Source organism: Natator depressus, chromosome 5 (genome assembly GCF_965152275.1).
Source record: "Natator depressus isolate rNatDep1 chromosome 5, rNatDep2.hap1, whole genome shotgun sequence".
NCBI lineage: Eukaryota > Metazoa > Chordata > Testudines > Cheloniidae > Natator > Natator depressus.
Genome location: NC_134238.1, coordinates 74552244 through 74572861, shown reverse-complemented (window position 1 = coordinate 74572861; position 20618 = coordinate 74552244). Strand labels below are relative to the sequence as shown.

Here is a 20618-nt window from a genome sequence, read left to right as displayed (position 1 = left end):
ACCATCCCGATAAACTCTATGTGTTGTACCAGGACTAACGCAGACTTGGTGTTGTTTACCAATGGGCCCAGAGTGGTGCACGTGGACAGGAGTGCCATGTGATCCCGCACTTGTGACCGGGAGCTGCCCTTGACCAACCAGTCGTCCAGACAGGGGAAGATCTGGACCTCCTGGCATCTGAGGTAGGCCGCCACCACCGACATACATTTCATGAATACCCCGGGGGCAGTGGACAGGCCAAATGGGAGGACCATAAATTGGTAGTGTTCCTGCCGCCCCGTGAAATGGAGGAAGCGTCTGTGCCCCTTGAATATATGAATATGGAAGTACGCGTCCTGCAGATCAAGTCCCAAGTCCTGGAGTACCAGTCCAAATCCAAGGAGGGGACGATGGAGGCTAGGGAGACCATACGGAACTTGAGCTTCACCATGTACTGGTTCAGGCCTTGCAGGTACAAGATGGGCCTGAGCTCCCCTTTGGCCTTCGGGATAAGGAAACAGCGGAAGTAGTACCCCTTGCCTTTGAACTCCCCCAGTACCACTTCCACCACCCCAAGGCCCAGGAGCCGCCCCACCTCCTGCTTGAGCAGAGCCTCGTGCAAGGGGTCCCCCAGGAGGGACAGGGGCGGGGGGTGGTTGGGCGGGGTGGAAGTAAACTGGAGGGCGTAGCCCCGGGAGATGGTATTGAGGACCCATCGGTCCAAGGTCAGCCACGACCACTCTGGGAGGAAAGCACACAACTGATTGGAGGGGAAGCTTCATTGAGGGTGGATCCCTGATGAGAACTGGCAGGGTGCCCCCGGGCGTCCCGTCAAAACCACCTCTTCCCCGCCTGCTTGCCCTCAGAGGACCCAGGCTGAAGGGCAGGCTGAGACTGCCTCTGCAGGCACCTCTTATAGTCCCATGACTTCTTATAAGAAGACTCGTATTTCGAATGGGTGGCTGGAGCGGGAGTCTGCTGCGGCTTGAACTTAGGTTTAGCCAGAGCCGGAACATAGAGACCCAGAATCTGGAGGGTCGTGCGGGAGTCTTTCAGGCCATGCAGCCTTGTATCTGTTTGTTCTGCAAACAGAGCTTTGTCATCAACGGAAGGTCCTGCAGGGAGGTCTCCGCCTCGCTGGACAGCCCAGAGAGCAGGAGCCACGACGCCTGTCTCATGGACACCGCGGAGGCCATGGACCACGCAACTGTATCCGCTGCATCCGAAGCTGCCTGCAGGGTTGCCTGGCAGCTTCTGTGCCCTCCTCCACCAGCGCTTTGAACTCCTTCCTGTCGCGCTCCTATTGAACTTGGGCAAGGAGCCCCACAGATTGAACTCATACCGGCCCAGGAGAGCCTGGTGGTTCACCACCCATAACTGGAAGCTCGAGGACAAATACATTTTCCTTCCAAATGAGTCCAGCCTCCTTGAATCTTTATTTTTCGGGATCGGGGCTGGCTGGCCCTGCTGTTCCCTGTGGTTGATCAACTCGACCACACGGGAGTTAGGAGCAGGATGGGTGTATAAGTATTCATGCCCCTTGGCGGGTACAAAATACTTGCATTCCGCTCTCTTAGAGATGGGGGCCAATGAGGCCGGGGTTTGCCTCAGAGCATTTGAAATTTTTGCCACCCCTTCGTGGAGAGGCAAGGCCACCCTGCCTGGTACCGAGGAGGACAGCACATTAAACAGGGAGTCCGAGGGCTCCTCCATCTCCTCTGCTGGGAGGTGGAGGCTCAATGCGACCCTTTTTAAGAGTTCTTCGTGGGCCCTAAAGTCCTCCTGCGGGACGGAGGGGCCGTAATCGCCTCATCCAGGGAGGGTGAGGAGGCCGGCATGGTACTTTGTGTGTCCACCTACACCCGAGGGTCCACTACCTGGTCAGTCTCCGGGCACGGTGCCGAGGATGTACATCCCATCAACTCCTTCCTCGGGGTTCTGAAGAAGGCGGCCACTGGGGGCTGCGTCAGGGGCCACGGTGCCCACTGGTACCATTGGGCTGGCCATGGGGCCAGGTGCTACTGCACCTGCTGTGGCACCGGGGGAGATGTCTGCTTGGTCTGGCTGGCCTGGCCCATTGATGGATGACTACAAAGGAAGGCCAGGCTGACATACGACCCACTGCTGTCCCTGGTCTGGGAGGAGCGGTGGCGCCGGGAGTGGTGCTGACCACAGGACCGCAATCCCGACGTGGAGAACCAGTACCATCGGTAACAGCTGTTCTGCGATCAGCTCTGACAGGCAGACCCACAACAGCGAGATGCTGGCGATCGAGGCCTGGGGCTGCAGAGGCGGTGCTGAGGCGGGGTCCTGGAGCGGGACGGCGAACGGGAACGACGTTGACACCCGTGCCGTGACAGGCTGCAATAGCCCCTCCTAAAATACTATTGCCATTAGAATACAAGTGTAAGAAACATTAACATTGTTTTGTGGGGCTGCAGAAGCTTCCCTCGCATCTCTTTGGATCTTGGCCACAAACACTGCAAAGTCCTTTTTGATCCACAACCTCTGCTGAAAAATTATAAGCACCATAAGGAAGCCAACTACTGACACTATAGGCTGTGAAGGTGGAACATACAAAATTCCAGTGAGTCAGGAAATGTGGATTTCACAGGAGTTACAAGCTCCTCAGGTTATGCTGACAAAGCTTACTTTCATGCATTCTTAAATATGGTTCTGCTCATGCTCCAGAGAAGTGAAGGAAATTATGAATGCTGCCAAAATAGCAAAACTAATGGAGTTTGTAAGACACAGGGCTTTTTTCTCTCGTCGCAAACTTGGGAAAATTAAATAGATAAAAAAAAAGATATGACAACTAAAAATTCTTAACTTTCTAATGTTTTTCTTTACCTTCTCAATTAATTATGAAGGGTCAGTTTATTTGTCAATAGATTTTTTCTGAACAGATCTAATGTCTTCTGCTGAGACTGGGAGTTACTGAACTGATTAGGTACATCAACTTCTCTCTTTTTTGTCAATTCTATGTTGAATAACTCACGTTTGTGTGTGTGTTTTAGTATAATCTTATTTTTAAAGGAAAGAAATAAACTGAACTTCCATGGCCTGAATTTAAGATCATCTATTTCACACAGCTTTGGAATTTATAGTCTACATGCTGAATTAAAATGAATGAAGTAGTAAAGGTTATTGCTGGTTAAATAGACTGGTGCTACTAACACTGGAGTTGCCATTGAGAATTCTTGCTGCAGTGAGAAATACTAGAGTCCACATGCCCCATCCACTTAATGAGTGATGCCCAAACAGAAACCTTGTCCTGATGTGTAGTGATAAAACGCACAAGTCATTTAAATACAGCAATACAAAAAAAATTGGTGCTTGAAAGTTTAAGGAAGAATAAAATTATTGGTTGTGTCAGAACAGAATTTCAGATGGTTCCTCCCAAAGCCACTGATTTCTTTCATTTTTCCCCTGACACTAGGCTCAAGGACATTAGCTGGAGATGCTGGAGCCACAGTCATCACCCAAGACAGCAATAAGCTGCAGGGTCCAGATTGTTTCCTGCACTGTCAACTGCTGCAAATTGCACAACAGCACAAAGCTATGCAAAAGTGACAAGATTAAAAGACAAGGCAGCACAGCTGAGTAACAAATTTAATAATGGAAGGAAGCCCAGCAGGTAGGCCAGGAGAACAGTAAGCACTGTCAGTAAAGGCCCGGGAGACTTAATTTGATTGTGGGCTTTGGCAACAGAAGCCTGAAGAAAAGCTAAAGAAACAATCAGGACTCCAACGTCGTTGGTGTAAACTAAGGCTTGTGACAAAGATGAGAATATTTCTGTTGTCTCCGTGAAAATATGTCAACAATTTTAAATGTAATTGAGACAAAGTATTCAATATTAATTAATAAGAACCAACTTCTAAATCAAGTTATTTCCCTGACAATTTCCTATCTCCTCATTCCATAGCCAAGTTACTGTAGCCACCTTTTTAAAAGGCAATTTTAGGATGATACTAAAGGGGAGGCAAGGGGGATTCTTACCAAGTTACACATTGGCACATTATAATGGCAAAAGCTTAACATTAGTTAAATACAGCAGGTCATCATTAAATATTTATTGTGAAAAATACTGGGTCAAATTCAGACCTAAGGTAGCGTGCAAATGCATTGACTTCAATGGTCTGAATTGACTTCAATGGTCTGAATTTGCTCAACAGTATTGATACACAACAATTAAATCAAGTTACGCCAGGGACATTGGGATAAAAGTTGAACATTATGCTCTTTATTACATACAAAAAAATCTCTGTTACAGGAACATTAGGTTGCAGGAAATGGTAAAATTAAGATTACCTATGCAACTATAATTTGGCCTCTTTGTTCATATGTATTATAACAGTCTTGCCTGTCATCATATAAGGAATGCCACAAACAGGAATAGAACCAAGTTTTCCTGGTTCCCAGTCCAGTTCTTAATCACGAGAACATTCTCTCTCCTTTTTTAAAAAAAGGAAAGAATACAGCAACTCTCTGCCTGCTTCACTGTCCACTTTGTGAAATGAATTCGGCAAGGAACCTGTAGAACAACTGGCATATGATGATGTATTTGCAGACTATGTCATAATGAATATGAACAAGCAGGCAGAAGGTGGCATGGGCTATTTAACTTTTGAGCGCTTGACTTTGCTACCTTGGGCCTCTTAATTTTTAAGAAATGTAGTATACCATAAAAAAAAAACTCAACAAAGAAATCCCATCAGGCATACCCATACTGCCTGGGTTATCAATTTTAAATATTATATTATGAACAAAAAGGATCCTGACAATGGTGTTGATCCATTACTAGATGGAAATGGTACAATGATTAATAATAATGCAAAAAAGGCAGAAGCGTTAGATAAATATTTCTGGTCTGTATTTTGGGGAAAAACAGATGCTGTAGTCTCATCATATGGTGACAACACACTTTTCCATTCCACTAGTATCTCTGGAGGGTGTTAAACAGAAGCTACTAAAACTAGACATTTGTAAGTCAGCAGAATGCATGCAAGATGCCACACAACTTTTTGGTTAAACTAGAACACTATAAAATTAACATGGCACACATTAAATTGATTAAAAACTGCCTAGCTGACAGATCTTGTTCAGCCCTCTTAGTTACTCCCTCCTCCAGAAAATAGGGGTAAAATAAAATCTGTGAAGTACACAGAATTATTAATACCAATAATGGAGGATGTGGGATTAGAATTCATGCTCTCCTGGTTCCCAGGCCAACATTTCTTTTCCTAGGCCAAAAGGATAGTAGCAGCTGCTGCTCCTGCAGTGCCTGTTGCTCTCTGGAGTTCACAACCTGTGGATCTTGGGAGCATGCTCAGCACAGATTAAAATTTCAGAGATTTTAGAAACAAACCCCTAACAAGCTCTACTAAGAATGTGTAAATAGCAATTTTTAGAGATGTACTACTCAGTCAAAATTGAGTGGATTTTGATGGGGATAGCAAAAGGCACAACTTGACTTCAGAATTAGCTCCTTGCCAAATGTTAAGTTCCTGCTGCAACCCATGGAAGCACTAGTGCTCTTCAAAGAAGTGGTTAGAAAATGTTAACATTAGCAAAATGACTGATTTTCTTTATCCTTCTCAGAAACTGCTGAACTGTTTGTACTGAAACTATTAAAAAAGTCAATGTGAGGCACAGACCATGCATGGAAAATTTCAGCTCAAATGGTTGAGGGGATTTATAATGGAGAATTGTCAGCAAACTTTATTTTATGTGTTTACCCCAGTTCTGCCTACAATGAGTCCTGGTATTTGTGGGGTAAAAAATACTGAAAAAATGGGAGTCTCTCACACAGAGCCCAGGGTGTTTTGATATCACTGCTTCTGTGGCCTGATCCAAACCCCACTGAAGTTAGAGAGACTCTTTCCATTGACTTAGGTGGGCTCTGAATCAAGCCCCTAGTCCTGGTCAGCACCAGGAAGTAAGTGAAAATTAAAAACAGAAGCAAAATCTGCTAAAACATTTTCAAACCCCAAAGAAATGGCCTGATTCTCTCTGGTAGCTGGAATCACCTGGTGCAGAAGAGGTGGAAGTGATCATTAAAGGACCAGTTATGTTCCCTTGTTAGTAAGGGATATCTCCACAAGACCACAAAGCATGGTGGTTCAGAAATTAAGAAGGGATTATAATAAATTGGTGACTTTGAATAAACTTTTAAATCATCTTCTGAGTAAGACGGCAAAGGCACTTAATTTTTCAGATAGGGTAATAAGAGTGAAAAATCACTAACTGTGATTGTTAACATTCTGTCACTCAGCCTTACTAATTTAGCCTCAGTTTCTTATGCTCCTAGTGTCCTTTGTAGTAAGACCATACTTTATGGATGCCACATACTCAATGCAGCCAAGACCCCTATTCTTCTTAGCATATGCGCAATGTGCCTCAGGTGGCATGTGACCAGAATTCATCACTGAAGGTCCGCTGGTTGGATCATTAGCTTCCCCAACCCAGGCCAGGGACTGACAGGGAGTACGAGGTGAATGGTGCCCAAGAGCCCGAACACACAGCATGATACAGAGGCTTCCACGTGAAGTGTTTTGATGTTTGACACTGGTATTTTTAATAGGTATCCTTAAAGGATACAAGCGTTAATACAGTAAAGCAGTGCTTTTAAATCTCATGTTGCTATTTGGAACACAGCCATAATTTGATAAATTGAATTCATATAAGAGTGCAAAAGTAGGAAATTGTTGGAGATTGGAGGAGTGATCAAGAGTGACAAATACAAAATCATTAAAACGTAGCACTGGAAGGGACCTCAATAGGTCATCTAGTCTGATCCCCTGCACTGAGGCAGAACTAAGTATTATCTAGACAATCCCTGACAGGTGTTTGTCTAACCTGTTCTTAAACACCTCCAGTGACGGAGATTCCACACCTTCCGTAGGAAATTTGTTCCAGTACTTAACTACCCTTACAGTTAAGACATTTTTCCTAATGTCTAACCTAAATCTCCCTTGCTGAATTGAAGCCCACTACTTCTTGTCCTATCCTCAATGGATAAGGAGAACAATTTATCACCTTCCTTTTTATAGGAACCTTTTACATACTTGAAGACTTATTTCCCCTCTCAGTCTTCTCTTCTCCAGACTAAACATACACAGTTTTTCCAATCTTTCATCATAGGTCATTTCATCGTTTTTGTTGCTCTCCTCTGGACTTCCTCCAATTTGTCCACATCTTCCCTGAAGTGTGGTGTCCAGAACTTTTACCTGAGGACTTATCAGTGCTGAGTAGGTTGATTCATATTTAGTTTGTGATTCAGTATAACTCCAAAATCCTTTTCTGAAATTCTCCTTCCTAGGCAATCACTTCCCATTTTGTATTTGTGCATTTGATTATTTCTTTCTAAGTGTACTATGTGGCATTTGGTCCTTATTGAATTTCATCCTATTTATTTCAGATCATTTCTCCAATTTGATTCTTTGTAGGCAGGAGGTCCTCAAGGTTGAATCTTGTAAAATCTGCCTTCCTCCTATTTTGATTTAAAGAAAGATTTTTGGCTTCTGGAGAACTTAATGTAATCTATTTAGGTACAGTGGAACCCCATTTATCCGAGCCTCCGTTTATCTGGCTCTCCGTATTAACCGAATCAAGGTTGACAACATAAGCCCCGCTGACAGGGCTGAAGCTCTTTGCCCATTCTCCGGATTATCTGAATGTTTGATTATCTGATCTTGGCCTGGTCCCAATTAGATTGGATAAATGGTGTTCCACTGTATTTTTAATGCATTTATCACTATTGTTATCTCAGTGCAGCTTATTCATCTTCTCCAAGGACAGCTCGCTATGCCAGAAAGGTAAAAAACAGCTGTCAAGCCACACTGGTTCAATATTCAGCATGATGTCCTGCCCACTAGCAGAAGCCTTGTTAGTCAGAATCTCAAATGCAAAGAACTGGGAAGAGGGGAAGGGAAATTACAAAAGTAACTACACCTTTCTCCCTGCAAATCAGAGAGACGGAATAGTTTCTTAAATAATTTAGAGAAAGAGCTGATTTATGGAGGGCTCTTAAAGCCTCCCAGAATTACTGCTAGATAAAAATGGTGATATGTGATCAAAATGAAGCCCAATGACCAAATATAACCCATAAAACTCCACCAGCCTCCCTCAACTTGAGATGGTATAGCACACAGACTACAGAATGTGAAGAAATAAGAAGCGATGGAATGGATAAGACAGAGTCCATCTGGGCAAAGATCACATTGGGGAAGAAAACTACTAGAGCCCCCCCGTGATAGTGCTTGGGGTGTGCTATAGACCGCCAGGATCTAATTTGGGTATGGAAAGAGCCCTCTTTAATGTTTTTAATGAAGTAAATACTAATGGAAACTGCGTGATCATGGGAGACTTTAACTTCCCAGATATAGACTGGAGGACAAGTGCTAGTAATAATAACAGGGCTCAGATTTTCCTGGATGCGATAGCTGATGGATTCCTTCATCAAGTAGTTGCTGAACCGACTAGAGGGGGTGCCATTTTAGATTTGGTTTTGGTGAATAGTGAGGACCTCATAGAAGAAATGGTTGTAGGGGACAACCTTGGTTCAAGTGATCATGAGCTAATTCAGTTCAAACTGAACGGAAGGATAAACAAAAATAAATCTGCGACAAGGGTTTTTGATATCAAAAGGGCTGACTTTCAAAAATTAAGGAAATTAGTTAGGGAAGTGGATTGGGCTGAAGAATGTATGGATCTAAAGGCGGAGGAGGCCTGGGATTACTTCAAATCAAAGCTGCAGAAGCTATCAGAAGCTTGTATCCCAAGAAAGGGGGAAAGATTCATAGGCAGGAGTTGTAGACCAAGCTGGATGAGCAAGCATCTCAGAGAAGTGATTAAGAAAAAGCAGAAAGCATACAAGGAGTGGAAGATGGGAGGGATCAGCAAGGAAAGCTACCTTATTGAGGTCAGAACATGTAGGAATAAAGTGAGAAAGGCTAAAAATCAAGTAGAGTTGGACCTTGCAAAGGGAATTAAAACCAATAGTAAAAGGTTGTATTGCCATACAAATAAGAAGAAAACAAAGAAAGAAGAAGTGGGACTGCTAAACACTGAGGATGGAATGGAGGTTAAGGATAATCTAGGCATGGTCCAATATCTAAACAAACACTTTGCCTCAGTCTTTAATAAGGCTAAAGAGGATCTTAAGGGATAATGGTAGCATGACAAATGGGAATGAGGATATGGAGGTAGATATTACCATATCTGAGGTAGAAGTGAAACTCAAACAGCTTAATGGGACTAAATCGGGGGGCCCAGATAATCTTCATCCAAGAATATTAAAGGAATTGGCACATGAAATTTCAAGCCCATTAGCAGGAATTTGTATTGAATCTGTAAACTCGGGGGTTATACCGTGTGACTGGAGAATTGCTAATATAGTTCCTATTTTTAAGAAAAGAAAAAAAATTGATTCGGGTAACTACAGGCCTGTTAGTTTGACATCTGTAGTATGCAAGCTCTTGGAAAAAAATTTGAAGGAGAAAGCAGGTAAGGACATTGAGGTCAATGGTAAATGGGACAAAATACAATGTGGTTTTACAAAAGGTAGATCGTGCCAAACCAACCTGATCTCCTTCTTTGAGAAAGTAACAGATTTTTTAGACAAAGGAAACGCAGTGCATCTAATTTACCTCAATTTCAGTAAGGCATTTGATACGGTGCCACATGGGGAATTATTAGTTAAACTGGAAAAGATGGGGATCAATATGAAAACTGACAGGTGGACAAGGAATTGGTTAAAGGGGAGACTACAGTGGGTCATACTGAAAGGTGAACTGTCAGGCTGGAGGGAGGTTACCAGTGGAGTTCCTCAGGAATCGGTTTTGGGACCAATCTTATTTAATCTTTTTTTACAGGCCTTGGCACAAAAAGTGGGAGTGTGCTAATAAAGTTTGTGGATGATACAAAGGTGGGAGGTATTGCCAATTTAGAGAAGGACTGGGATATCATACAGGAGGATCTGGATGACCTTGTAAACTGAAGTAATAGTAATCGGATGAAATTTAATAGTGAGTAGTGTAAGGTCATGCATTTAGGGATTAATAACAAGAATTTTAGTTATAAACTGCAGACACATCAATTAGAAGTAACGGAGGAGGAGAAGGACCTTGGAGTATTGGTTGACCACAGGATGACTATGAGCCGCCAATGTGATACGGCTGTGAAAAAAGCTAATGCGGTCTTGGGATGCGTCAGGCGAGGTATTTCCGGTAGAGATAAGGAGGTGTTAGTACCATTATACAAGGCACTGGTGAGACCTCATCTGGAATACTGTGTGCAGTTCTGGTGTCCCATGTTTAAGAAGGATGAATTCAAACTGGAACAGGTACAGAGAAGGGCTACTAGGATGATCCGAGGAATGGAAAACCTGTCTTATGAAAGGAGACTCAAGGAGCTTGGCTTGTTTAGCCTAACCAAAAGAAGGCTGAGGGGAGATATGATTGCTCTCTATAAATATATCAGAGGGATAAATACCAGAGAGTGAGAGGAATTAATTAAGCTCAGTACCAATGTGGACACAAGAACAAATGGATATAAACTGGCCATCAGGAAGTTTAGACTTGAAATTAGACGACGGTTTCTAACCATCAGAGTAGTGAAGTTCTGGAACAGCCTTCCAAGGGAAGCAGTGGGGGCAAAAGACCTATCTGGCTTCAAGATTAAACTCGATAAATTTATGGAGGAGAAGGTACAGTGGGATAACATGACTTTGGAAATTAATTGATCTTTAACTATTCATGGTAAATAAGCCCAATGGCCTGTGATGGAATGTTAGATGGGGTGGGATCTGAGTTACTACAGAGAATTCTTTCCTGGGTATCTGGCTGGGGAATCTTGCCCACATGCTCAGGGTTCAGCTGATCACCATATTTGGGGTCGGGAAGGAATTTTCCTCCAGGGCAGATTGGAAGAGGCCCTGGGGGTTTTTCACCTTCCTCTGCAGCATTGGGTGCGGGTAACTTGCTGGAGGATTCTCTGCACCTTGAAGACTTTAAACCATGATTTGAGGACTTCAGTAGCTCAGACATAGGTGAGAGCTTTATTGCAGGAGTGGGTGCGTGAGATTCAGTGGCCTGCATTGTGCAGGAGGTTAGACTAGATGATCATAATGGTCCCTTCTGACCTTAATATCTATGAATTTATGAATACAGTTCCCACTGTGCAAGTTTTCATTTTGCTCCAAGTGCCCAGGCGAATTAAGATGAAGCATTACAAACTGAGGATTGTAGCTCTGAGAGTTGCACATCCACATAAAAAAGTGTGGGAGATTAATCTACTTAATTAAATCTACTTAATTTTATGCATATTATGTGTGTCTGTGGGGCTTCTGGTAAACTGCCAGTGTGGCCTTGGGACAAAATTCTGTATCCCTCTAACAGACCATTCTAGACAAGGAGGCAAAATAAACAGTAATTCCACAGATTCCTGACATTCATTCATGAGTAAGAAAAAGATTTTATGTTTTACAGAAATATGTATCCTTGAAAACAGAACATCAGAGAGAGAGAAAAACAAAAAAAACAACCAAAGAAAAGTGAGAAATTTATTTAAAAACCCTGTAGAAACATAGATTTTCCTTATCTAACTATCCAAATTAACATTTCAGAGTAGCAGCCGTGTTAGTCTGTATCTGCAAAAAGAACAGGAGTACTTGTGGCACCTTAGAGACTAACAAATTTATTAGAGCAAATTTGTTAGTCTCTAAGATGCCAAAAGTACTCCTGTTCTTTTTATCCAAATTAAAGATCTTAAAGCAGAAAGTTGTTGCAGGTCCTCAAAGAATCAATCCTGAAGCACTTACATGAGAGGAAAGTGATCAGGAACAGTCAGCATGGATTCACCAAGGGAAGGTCATGCCTGACTAATCTAATCGCCTTTTATGATGAGATTACTGGTTCTGTGGATGAAGGGAAAGCAGTGGATGTATTGTTTCTTGACTTTAGCAAAGCTTTTGACACGGTCTCCCACAGTATTCTTGTCAGCAAGTTAAGGAAGTATGGGCTAGATGAATGCACTATAAGGTGGGTAGAAAGCTGGCTAGATTGTCGGGCTCAACGGGTAGTGATCAATGGCTCCATGTCTAGTTGGCAGCCGGTGTCAAGTGGAGTGCCCCAGGGGTCGGTCCTGGGGCCGGTTTTGTTCAATATCTTCATAAATGATCTGGAGGATGGTGTGGATTGCACTCTCAGCAAATTTGCAGATGATACTAAACTGGGAGAAGTGGTAGATACGCTGGAGGGGAGGGATAGGATACAGAAGGACCTAGACAAATTGGAGGATTGGGCCAAAAGAAATCTGATGAGGTTCAATAAGGATAAGTGCAGGGTCCTGCACTTAGGATGGAAGAATCCAATGCACCGCTACAGACTAGGGACCGAATGGCTAGGCAGCAGTTCTGCGGAAAAGGACCTAGGGGTGACAGTGGACGAGAAGCTGGATATGAGTCAACAGTGTGCCCTTGTTGCCAAGAAGGCCAATGGCATTTTGGGATGTATAAGTAGGGGCATAGCGAGCAGATCGAGGGATGTGATCGTTCCCCTCTATTCGACACTGGTGAGGCCTCATCTGGAGTACTGTGTCCAGTTTTGGGCCCCACACTACAAGAAGGATGTGGATAAATTGGAGAGAGTCCAGCGAAGGGCAACAAAAATGATTAGGGGTCTAGAGCACATGACTTATGAGGAGAGGCTGAGGGAGCTGGGATTGTTTAGTCTGCAGAAGAGAAGAATGAGGGGGGATTTGATAGCTGCTTTCAACTACCTGAAAGGGGGTTCCAAAGAGGATGGCTCTAGACTGTTCTCAATGGTAGCAGATGACAGAACGAGGAGTAATGGTCTCAAGTTGCAATGGGGGAGGTTTAGATTGGATATTAGGAAAAACTTTTTCACTAAGAGGGTGGTGAAACACTGGAATGCGTTACCTAGGGAGGTGGTAGAATCTCCTTCCTTAGAGGTTTTTAAGGTCAGGCTTGACAAAGCCCTGGCTGGGATGATTTAACTGGGAATTGGTCCTGCTTCGAGCAGGGGGTTGGACTAGATGACCTTCTGGGGTCCCTTCCAACCCTGATATTCTATGATTCTATGAAATGCTTTGGCTTCCATAAAGCAATCTAGACATTTTCTTGAGAAGAGGTAATAATGTGTAAGACTTTAGCAAACTTTAATCCCACAGACTCTGAATCGGAAAGACTTAGTTAAAACAGTACATTGTTCCAAAGAAACTACATGAGTGGAAACATCTTAAGAACAAATGTTTACAGGACAACTTGTCTCTACATACACCCAAATAGGCAATGTATATAGCTAAGTTTTTAGAAGGGTTATTAACTACTATTATGGAACATTATCCCACCCATTTGCAAAAACTGTCACTTGTGCAAAACACATTCGCATCTTCAAGCCCTAATGAGTGCTCCCATCTATTACTTTTGCTTACCTTTAAAATAGCAGGTCTTAACTGGCGGGAGTATAACTCACCTCACTTCATTAAAAAAATGCATCAGGGCATTATATAAACAAGCCTATGACTTACTCCACTGTGCTGCTGTCTCTCCATCTTTAGTGATGTCCCACTGGAATATGGCATTTACTTTCTTTACCAGCTGATTTCCCACCTCTTTGATGCGGCGACCAATTTCTTCAAACACAAGATCACTCTGCAGCCCTGACGCCTATAAAATAAAGTACATACAGTTTTAAATGGAAAGGTACATTAAAAGGTAATAAAAGTATAACTACCGTTCAAACACAGCATCCAGAGAAGTCTATTCTGCAAAGTTACAATACAGTAACTCCTCACTTGACATCCTCCCGGTTAACGTCGTTTTGCCCTTAGGTCGCTGACCTATTAGAGAACATACTCCTTTAAAGTCCCGCAATGTTCCTTATAACTAGAACCCTGCGCTGACACACAAATGTGTATTGGCATCCCATGCGCTATCCGCAAAAATTATCTGCAGATATCCGCAGATTTGCAGGGCTCTACACTGGGGGCCGGGCTGAGGCTCCGATGCACCTCCCTGCTGGAGACCAGCCGGAGAGAGCCACATGGGCAGCCCACATGCAGTCGCGGACCCTCCACCTGCCCTCGGCCAGGCAGGGAGCCTGGGGGGCGGGGACAAAATCAGGGGCTGTTCTCAGCCACCCCACCACCTCCCGCGGACAAGCTCTTACCATGGCCAGGCTGTGGCTCTGAACCGCCCACCTCCCCGGCGAGAGCCAGGATGGGGAGAGCCACGTTGGTAGTTGTAGGAAGCCGGCAGACCCTCCACCTACCCTGGGCTGGGGGCGTGAGCCGCCCCCGTCCCTGCCCAAGGCAGGTGGAGAGACCCAGGCTCCCCGCAGCTAACAGCACGGCTCTCCCAGACCCAGCTCCAGTGGGGGAGGAGGGGTGGCAGGGCAGCTCAGAGCTGCAGCCTGGCCACCATAACAGCCGGGCGGGCAGCTGTGGGGAGCTGTGCAGACACTCCACCTGCCCTGGGCGTGGGGCCCAAGCAGCCCCCTGCCCAGCGTCCCTGCCCCCCTGGCCTTGCACTGCAGTTCCTCATAGCTGCCTACCCAAGTCTTACCATCAGAGCCCTGCGTGGATACAAAATTTGTATCTGCATCAGCGCTGCTATCCACAGAAATGGTTCACAGATATCCGCGGATATAAAGCGGATACCCGTGGATTAATTTATAATTTTGTTTGGTGCAGGGGCTTGCCTGCACCCCAGCTTGAATGTTGGGCGGGTAGAGCAGGACAAGTCCCCGCGCCCCAACCCCGCTCCTCAGCATGAGCCAGGGGGAACAGGGCAAGCCCCCACACCTCCACCTCGTTCCCCAGGAGGAGTGCCGGGTGGGTGGAACAGGGCAAGCCCCTGCGCTCCCACCCTGCTCCCTAGCTGGAATGCCCGGTGGGTGAAGCGGAGCAAGCCCCCCTGCCCCCACACAGCAGGAGAAGCGGGGCAAGCCCCTGTGCCCTGATCCCGCTACGCCCCTGCCTCAACCAAGCTTCACAATCCTCATTGGTATTAAAGCAATTGTTTAAAATTATGTAAAACTTTTACTGTACATGAATATAATGTCTTTTGTCTGGTGAAAAACACTTCCCTGGAACCTAACCCCTGTAATTTACATTAATTCTTATGGGGAAATTGGATTCGCTTAACATCGTTTCGCTTAAAGTTCCATTTTTCAAGAACATAACTAGGATGTTAAGTGAGGAGTTACTGTATAATAGAGATATGTCTCCTTCCACACACAATAATCACATCCAGCACGTCTACTTTAGACAGTAAATTCTACCTGAAAAAAAAATTTTTTTTGTGGAATTGTTCCTGAGAACGATTTCACAAATTACCTCTATAGTTCTTGTGATTTATCTTTGTAATTTAAATAATCCTGAAGTGAAAGCATATCTTTAAGCCTTATAAATTACCTTTTAATTTACCTGAAGTGTAATCATGGCTTCTGCCCCACAATGCATTATGTACACAAGTTATAGAATAAGGCATCATCTAAAAAATGGGTTGCCTTTATTTTCAACATATTAACTTTCAAAAAATAGATGATTTATAAGGTTTCACTGTATTCATTTCGCCATGGACAGTCAAAGATATAGCATATATTCAGTATTTTTGGTGTCAAACTGTTTGACTAATGGTAAATTTAAGCTATTATGTAACTGCTGCAAATCCTACCTTGACGCCACAACGTGGCTGTTCGACAGCGATGGTAGCAGAGTGCATTCTCCAGCAGGTCTAACCATGCTATCAAGGTATCGGGACTATCAGCCCAGCGAGGGGGTTGTTTCCTCTGTGGAAGGGCGTATAATCCCTCTTTCTGAGGCTGCAAACTAGCTAAATTGAGGAGGTAAACGCCCCACTGACAGCCCAGCCAGCGGGTGGCTGAAAACAATGGCTAGAACAACATGGAAAACCAAGTCTCAGTTCTCTGCATGTTCCTCAATCCCCACTTCAGAGGCAGTGAGGCATTCGAATGACAAGAGGCTGCAAAAAATCTCAGGTGCCAGGTCGCCAAAAGGAAACCGGACAACTCTCTCAGTGTGCACTTACAACTGCAGAACACTGACGAGGGAGGAATCGATAAACCATCTCATGGAGGAAAAGGCAAAAACAGCCCGCATTGTGCTGGGTCTTTGCGAAACATGACAAAAGAAGGAGATGGAGGTCAGCTGGAGGGATGGAAGCATGGTCATTCTAGGAAAAGGAGAAGGCACGAGGACAGTTAGAGAAGTTGGATTCACCATAAACAAGGAATGGTCTTCGAAAATTGTCTCATGCCATTGGAAGTCATCGCGTATTGGGGTGCTTTACCTCCAACTGAACCAAAATAGTACCCTCAAAATCATCCAGATCTATACTCCCCGAAGTGCATGCGATGATGATGATGTAGAAGAATTTTATCAGGAACTGGGGGAAACCCTCGTTCAGAGTTCCACATATACGATTGTGATGGGAGATTTTAACGCCAAGGTTGGAAGATGGAGAGAGGGTGTAAAGTTCATAGGAAGGTATGGTATCAGAGAATGACTAGCTATATTGGCAGAAACGAGGAAAATGTTCATTGGTAACACCTGGTTCCGAAAGAAGGCCAACAGAAGATGGACCTGGATTGCATCAAACACGAAGACAAAAAATGAAATTGATTACTTTCTGATTGATAGACGACACGTTGTGCAGGATATTTCAGTAGTGCCATCATTCAATATCGGTAGCGACCATCACCTACTGAGAGCCTGACTCACATTCACTGTGTGAAGGTGGAGAAAAAGGCGCTGTGTATGGTGAACAGAAGGCACAAACTGGTAGCTTTCAACGAGGCAATCCCGAAGGAAAACATTTCTAGGAAAGACTGGAGCCTCCTGGACAACTGCGACGACGATTATGAGAACTTTAGTAAGAGACTGAAATGGTGTGTGAAATCAGCTGAGCGTGAAAGACCAAGAAGAGCTTGCGGAAGAATCTCAGAGAGGACAAAGACTTTATGGAGAAGAGGAGGAAAATGAAAAGAAATGGCAGCAACAGGCTTGAGTACTCCCTTCTCTGCAAGCTCATACGAATGAAGTTGAAGGAAGACTTTGAGAAATTTCAAACCGAAAAGCTCCTAAAGGCTGCTGAAGATCCTAAACGTCTCAAAAAATGCAAACGGGAACTGGTGTTGTACAGGTCATCATTATCTGCTTTGAAGAATAGGGACAGAGAATCAGTAAACGATCAAACAGAGATGGAGGCGATCTGCAGGGATTTCTATACCCAGCTGTTTGCATCCCGTATAGACGTCCCAATGCCATCACTTCAACAAACTGATGAACACATACCCCCGGTTCTCATCAGCGAAGTCCATCACACAGTCCATCAAATGAAAGAGGGGAAGGCTCCAGGCAAGGACGGTCTGATAGCAGAAGTGCTTAAGGAGGGAGGTCAGGAACTTTGGAAAGCTCTCGCCCAAAGGTTCAGCTGCTACCTGGAAATCTAAAAGATCCCATCCAGTTGGACAGAGTCCAATACCATCTTGCTGCATAAGAAAGATGATAGAGAAAATCTAAAGAACTATCGCCCAATCTGCCTGCTTTCACATATCTCTAAGTTGTTCACTAAAATAATAACAAATCAACTGTCGCGAAACCTGGATGAACAGCAACCTAGAGAGCAGGCTGGCTTTTGAAGGAATTACATCATGACAGACCACATCTTCACTTTAAACCAACTACTAGAGCATTCAAGGGAATACAAGTTCCTTTTGTGCATTGCCTTCGTGGACTACAAGAAGGTGTTCAACAGCGTAGAGACTAACGCCGTTCTTGAAGCTCTTTCAGAACAGGGCATCAGCATGAAATATATCACATTACTAAAGGCAGCGAACTCTGGCTGCAGCACGGACATATCACTGTTCGATACTCCCCTCCGAATCCCCATTGAGAAAGGTGTGAAACAAGGAGATACAGTTTCACCAAAATTATTCACAGCCTGTCTTGAACTGGTTTTTCGATGAGCAGACTTGAAAGGCAGGATTAATATCAACGGCGAGCAGCTAAACCATCTCAAGTTCGTAGATTATATCATACTGATAGCCGAAAATACAGCCCAGCTTGAGAGAACGCTTAAAGAACTGAACGTGAAAAGTAGTCAAGTCAGATTAAAAATGAACCGGTCGAAAACGAAATACATGAGATCAGATGGTCTGCCAAGAACCCAAATAACACTTGGAGGAGAGCAGATTCAAGAGGTTGATAAATACGTTTATTTGGGCCAGGAAGTCAAAATGCACCATGATCAGAAAGGCGAACTGTCACGCAGAAAAAAAGTTGGATGGTGCGCATTCAATGACATCAAGGACATCCTCCAAGGAAAGATCAGCAAAACAACTCGTGCAAATCTTTTTAACTTGACTGTGCTTCCAGCGATGTTATATGGCAGCGAAACATGGTCGCTGACAAAGACTGAAGAACATCAACTGTCTGTCACACAGAGGGCGATGGAACGAACATTTTTGGGCATTTTGCTCCGCAATCACACCCCCAACGAAATAATTTGGCAGCTGTCTGGAGTGAGAGACATTGTTGAAAGCAGGTTCAGCAAAGTGCGGTGGGTGGGACATGTGGCCCGACTCAGCGACAACATTTCTATCTGAGTGGTATCCATGAGAACAAAAATGGCCATGCGATCAGCCTCCAAAGAGTGGGATGATTTCCTCACAAGGAGATATGGACAAGCATGGCGAAGGATTGGAAGACATGTTGTGATCAGCTCAGTCTCAGCTGATGAAAGACCGACAGTCTACGCATGTAACTAAATTTAAATATTTACATTTTGCATCCAGTTAGTCATTTGTAAGCCTTTGTCGCTTTTTAAAAGATACATGGTTTAATGGATAAGTTTTTACATTTTAGGAAGCTGCTCCAATATTAACATTTTTATCTATTACATTTCATCCTACAGTCCAGTTATCAGACTAAGGCAGAGTTAAAGGTGCCATGATATCTTTTATTCACCTTACTGTACCTAGGTGTACATAGCACACAGGATATTGTAAGCATTGCAATGAGCATTGCCTAAAATTAAGATTGCCTGACACATTTCATTATAACACATCATTTTCAATTGCTTATAACTTTTTCAAACTTCAATCACTTAGGCTGAAGTTTTCCATGACGGCTGTCTAGCTCAGGCTGAAATATTTTGGAAAATTTGAGCAAAAATGCTTCAGCCATTTCTCAGAACAAGGTCAGAGAAATGTAAGCTGTTTTGCCTATGTTAAAAAATTATTACAACCACTTTACTGAGAAGCTCTAGCACCTCCACACACTGGAGCAGGGACTAGAAATTTGGCACAGGTATCCCTCTGGTCAAAGAGCTGTGCATTTTGTCATCCCTTTGAAAATTTGTCCAAATTTAGCCAAGTTAAAAGCCTCTGAAACCCAGTTTGCAGACATTGTTTAGAGACATGTTAAAGTTTGACAGCTAAATTCTCTGAACATTCCATCTGTTCTGAGCCTGATCTAGCCCTGGACTGCAGAGGATAAGCAGGATTTTCCCTGAAATTGCTCCCCGTAAAAATGGGGGTGCTATGTAGCACTAGGCACCAGAACTAAGAGCAGGGAGGTGGCACAGGCAAGCTTAATTCTGGCATTTCCTAGCTTCTGAGTGCTTGATTTTGTAGCTTTAATATTCTTTTCATGTCATTCTTGTACATAATATAGGATATATGCTATAATGGAACTTTAGCAATACTTTGGCATGAAATACAAGGTAGAATGTCATTGCTATGAACATCAAATTCTAAGCCTACCATATGTTATTGTACTTTTTTATACATTTTGGGGATAGATTGGCGTTATTGTTAGATAAAAGACAAATCTGATAAGGAGTAGAAATACTGTACTTTTAAGGGACAACTATACAAAAAAACAACCCTTGCCAACCTTAAACACAAACTAAGACGTCTACAATGGGTTACATCCCCAAAGGATTTTTGCTGACAGTATACAATTGCCAAAGGTATGCGCATTGCAGATGTGGACTGGAATGGGGATGATGTGGGGTGATTAGATGCAAATGTGAGGCAGACAAATGGAAACAAACTATTTAGCCACAGTAGTACTGAATACAATCTGGATGAATCTGGGAACAGACACCAAGGAACACCACTATGGGGGACAAGATTGTCTATGCCTGGCTTATTATCATGCCATTAAAGAAATCTAAAACAGGAAGGACGAGACTCTCCAATATGCCACATGACTTAAAGGCTGAGAAGGTGTAAGGAGAAAGAGTTTTCTAGGAACTTGTCTTAAGTATTATATAATTCCATTTCCATAGTATCTGAGCACCTCACAATCTTTAATGCATTTGTCCTCAGAACCCCCATGAGGTAGTGAAGTACTATCACCACTCTACAGATGGCGAACAGAGGCACAGAAAATAAATTACTTCTCCAAGGTCACACAGGAATATGATTGTGAAGCAAAAAATTGAACCCAGGTCTTCAGAGGCCTAGACTAGCACCCCAACTCTCCCATCCACAATCTGGTCTGTGCCCCACCCTGACAATCATAACATCTAGGTCAGAAGCAGGCAAACTTTTTGGTCTGAGGCTGTGCCTCCCCAAACAGCAAGC

General features: G+C 43.9%; 1 protein-coding gene across 3 annotated transcripts in view; it reads right to left on the bottom strand.

Moving 5' to 3' along the window:
• The window catches only part of HSD17B4 (hydroxysteroid 17-beta dehydrogenase 4), a 125329-nt gene that overhangs the window by 6885 nt on the left and 97826 nt on the right, over window positions 1-20618 (bottom strand). For all 3 annotated transcript variants that reach the window (XM_074953014.1, XM_074953016.1, XM_074953015.1), the window contains one exon: window positions 13531-13669. In XM_074953014.1, coding sequence (XP_074809115.1) covers window positions 13531-13669 — 139 coding nt within the window. The remainder of the gene's footprint in view (window positions 1-13530; window positions 13670-20618) is intronic.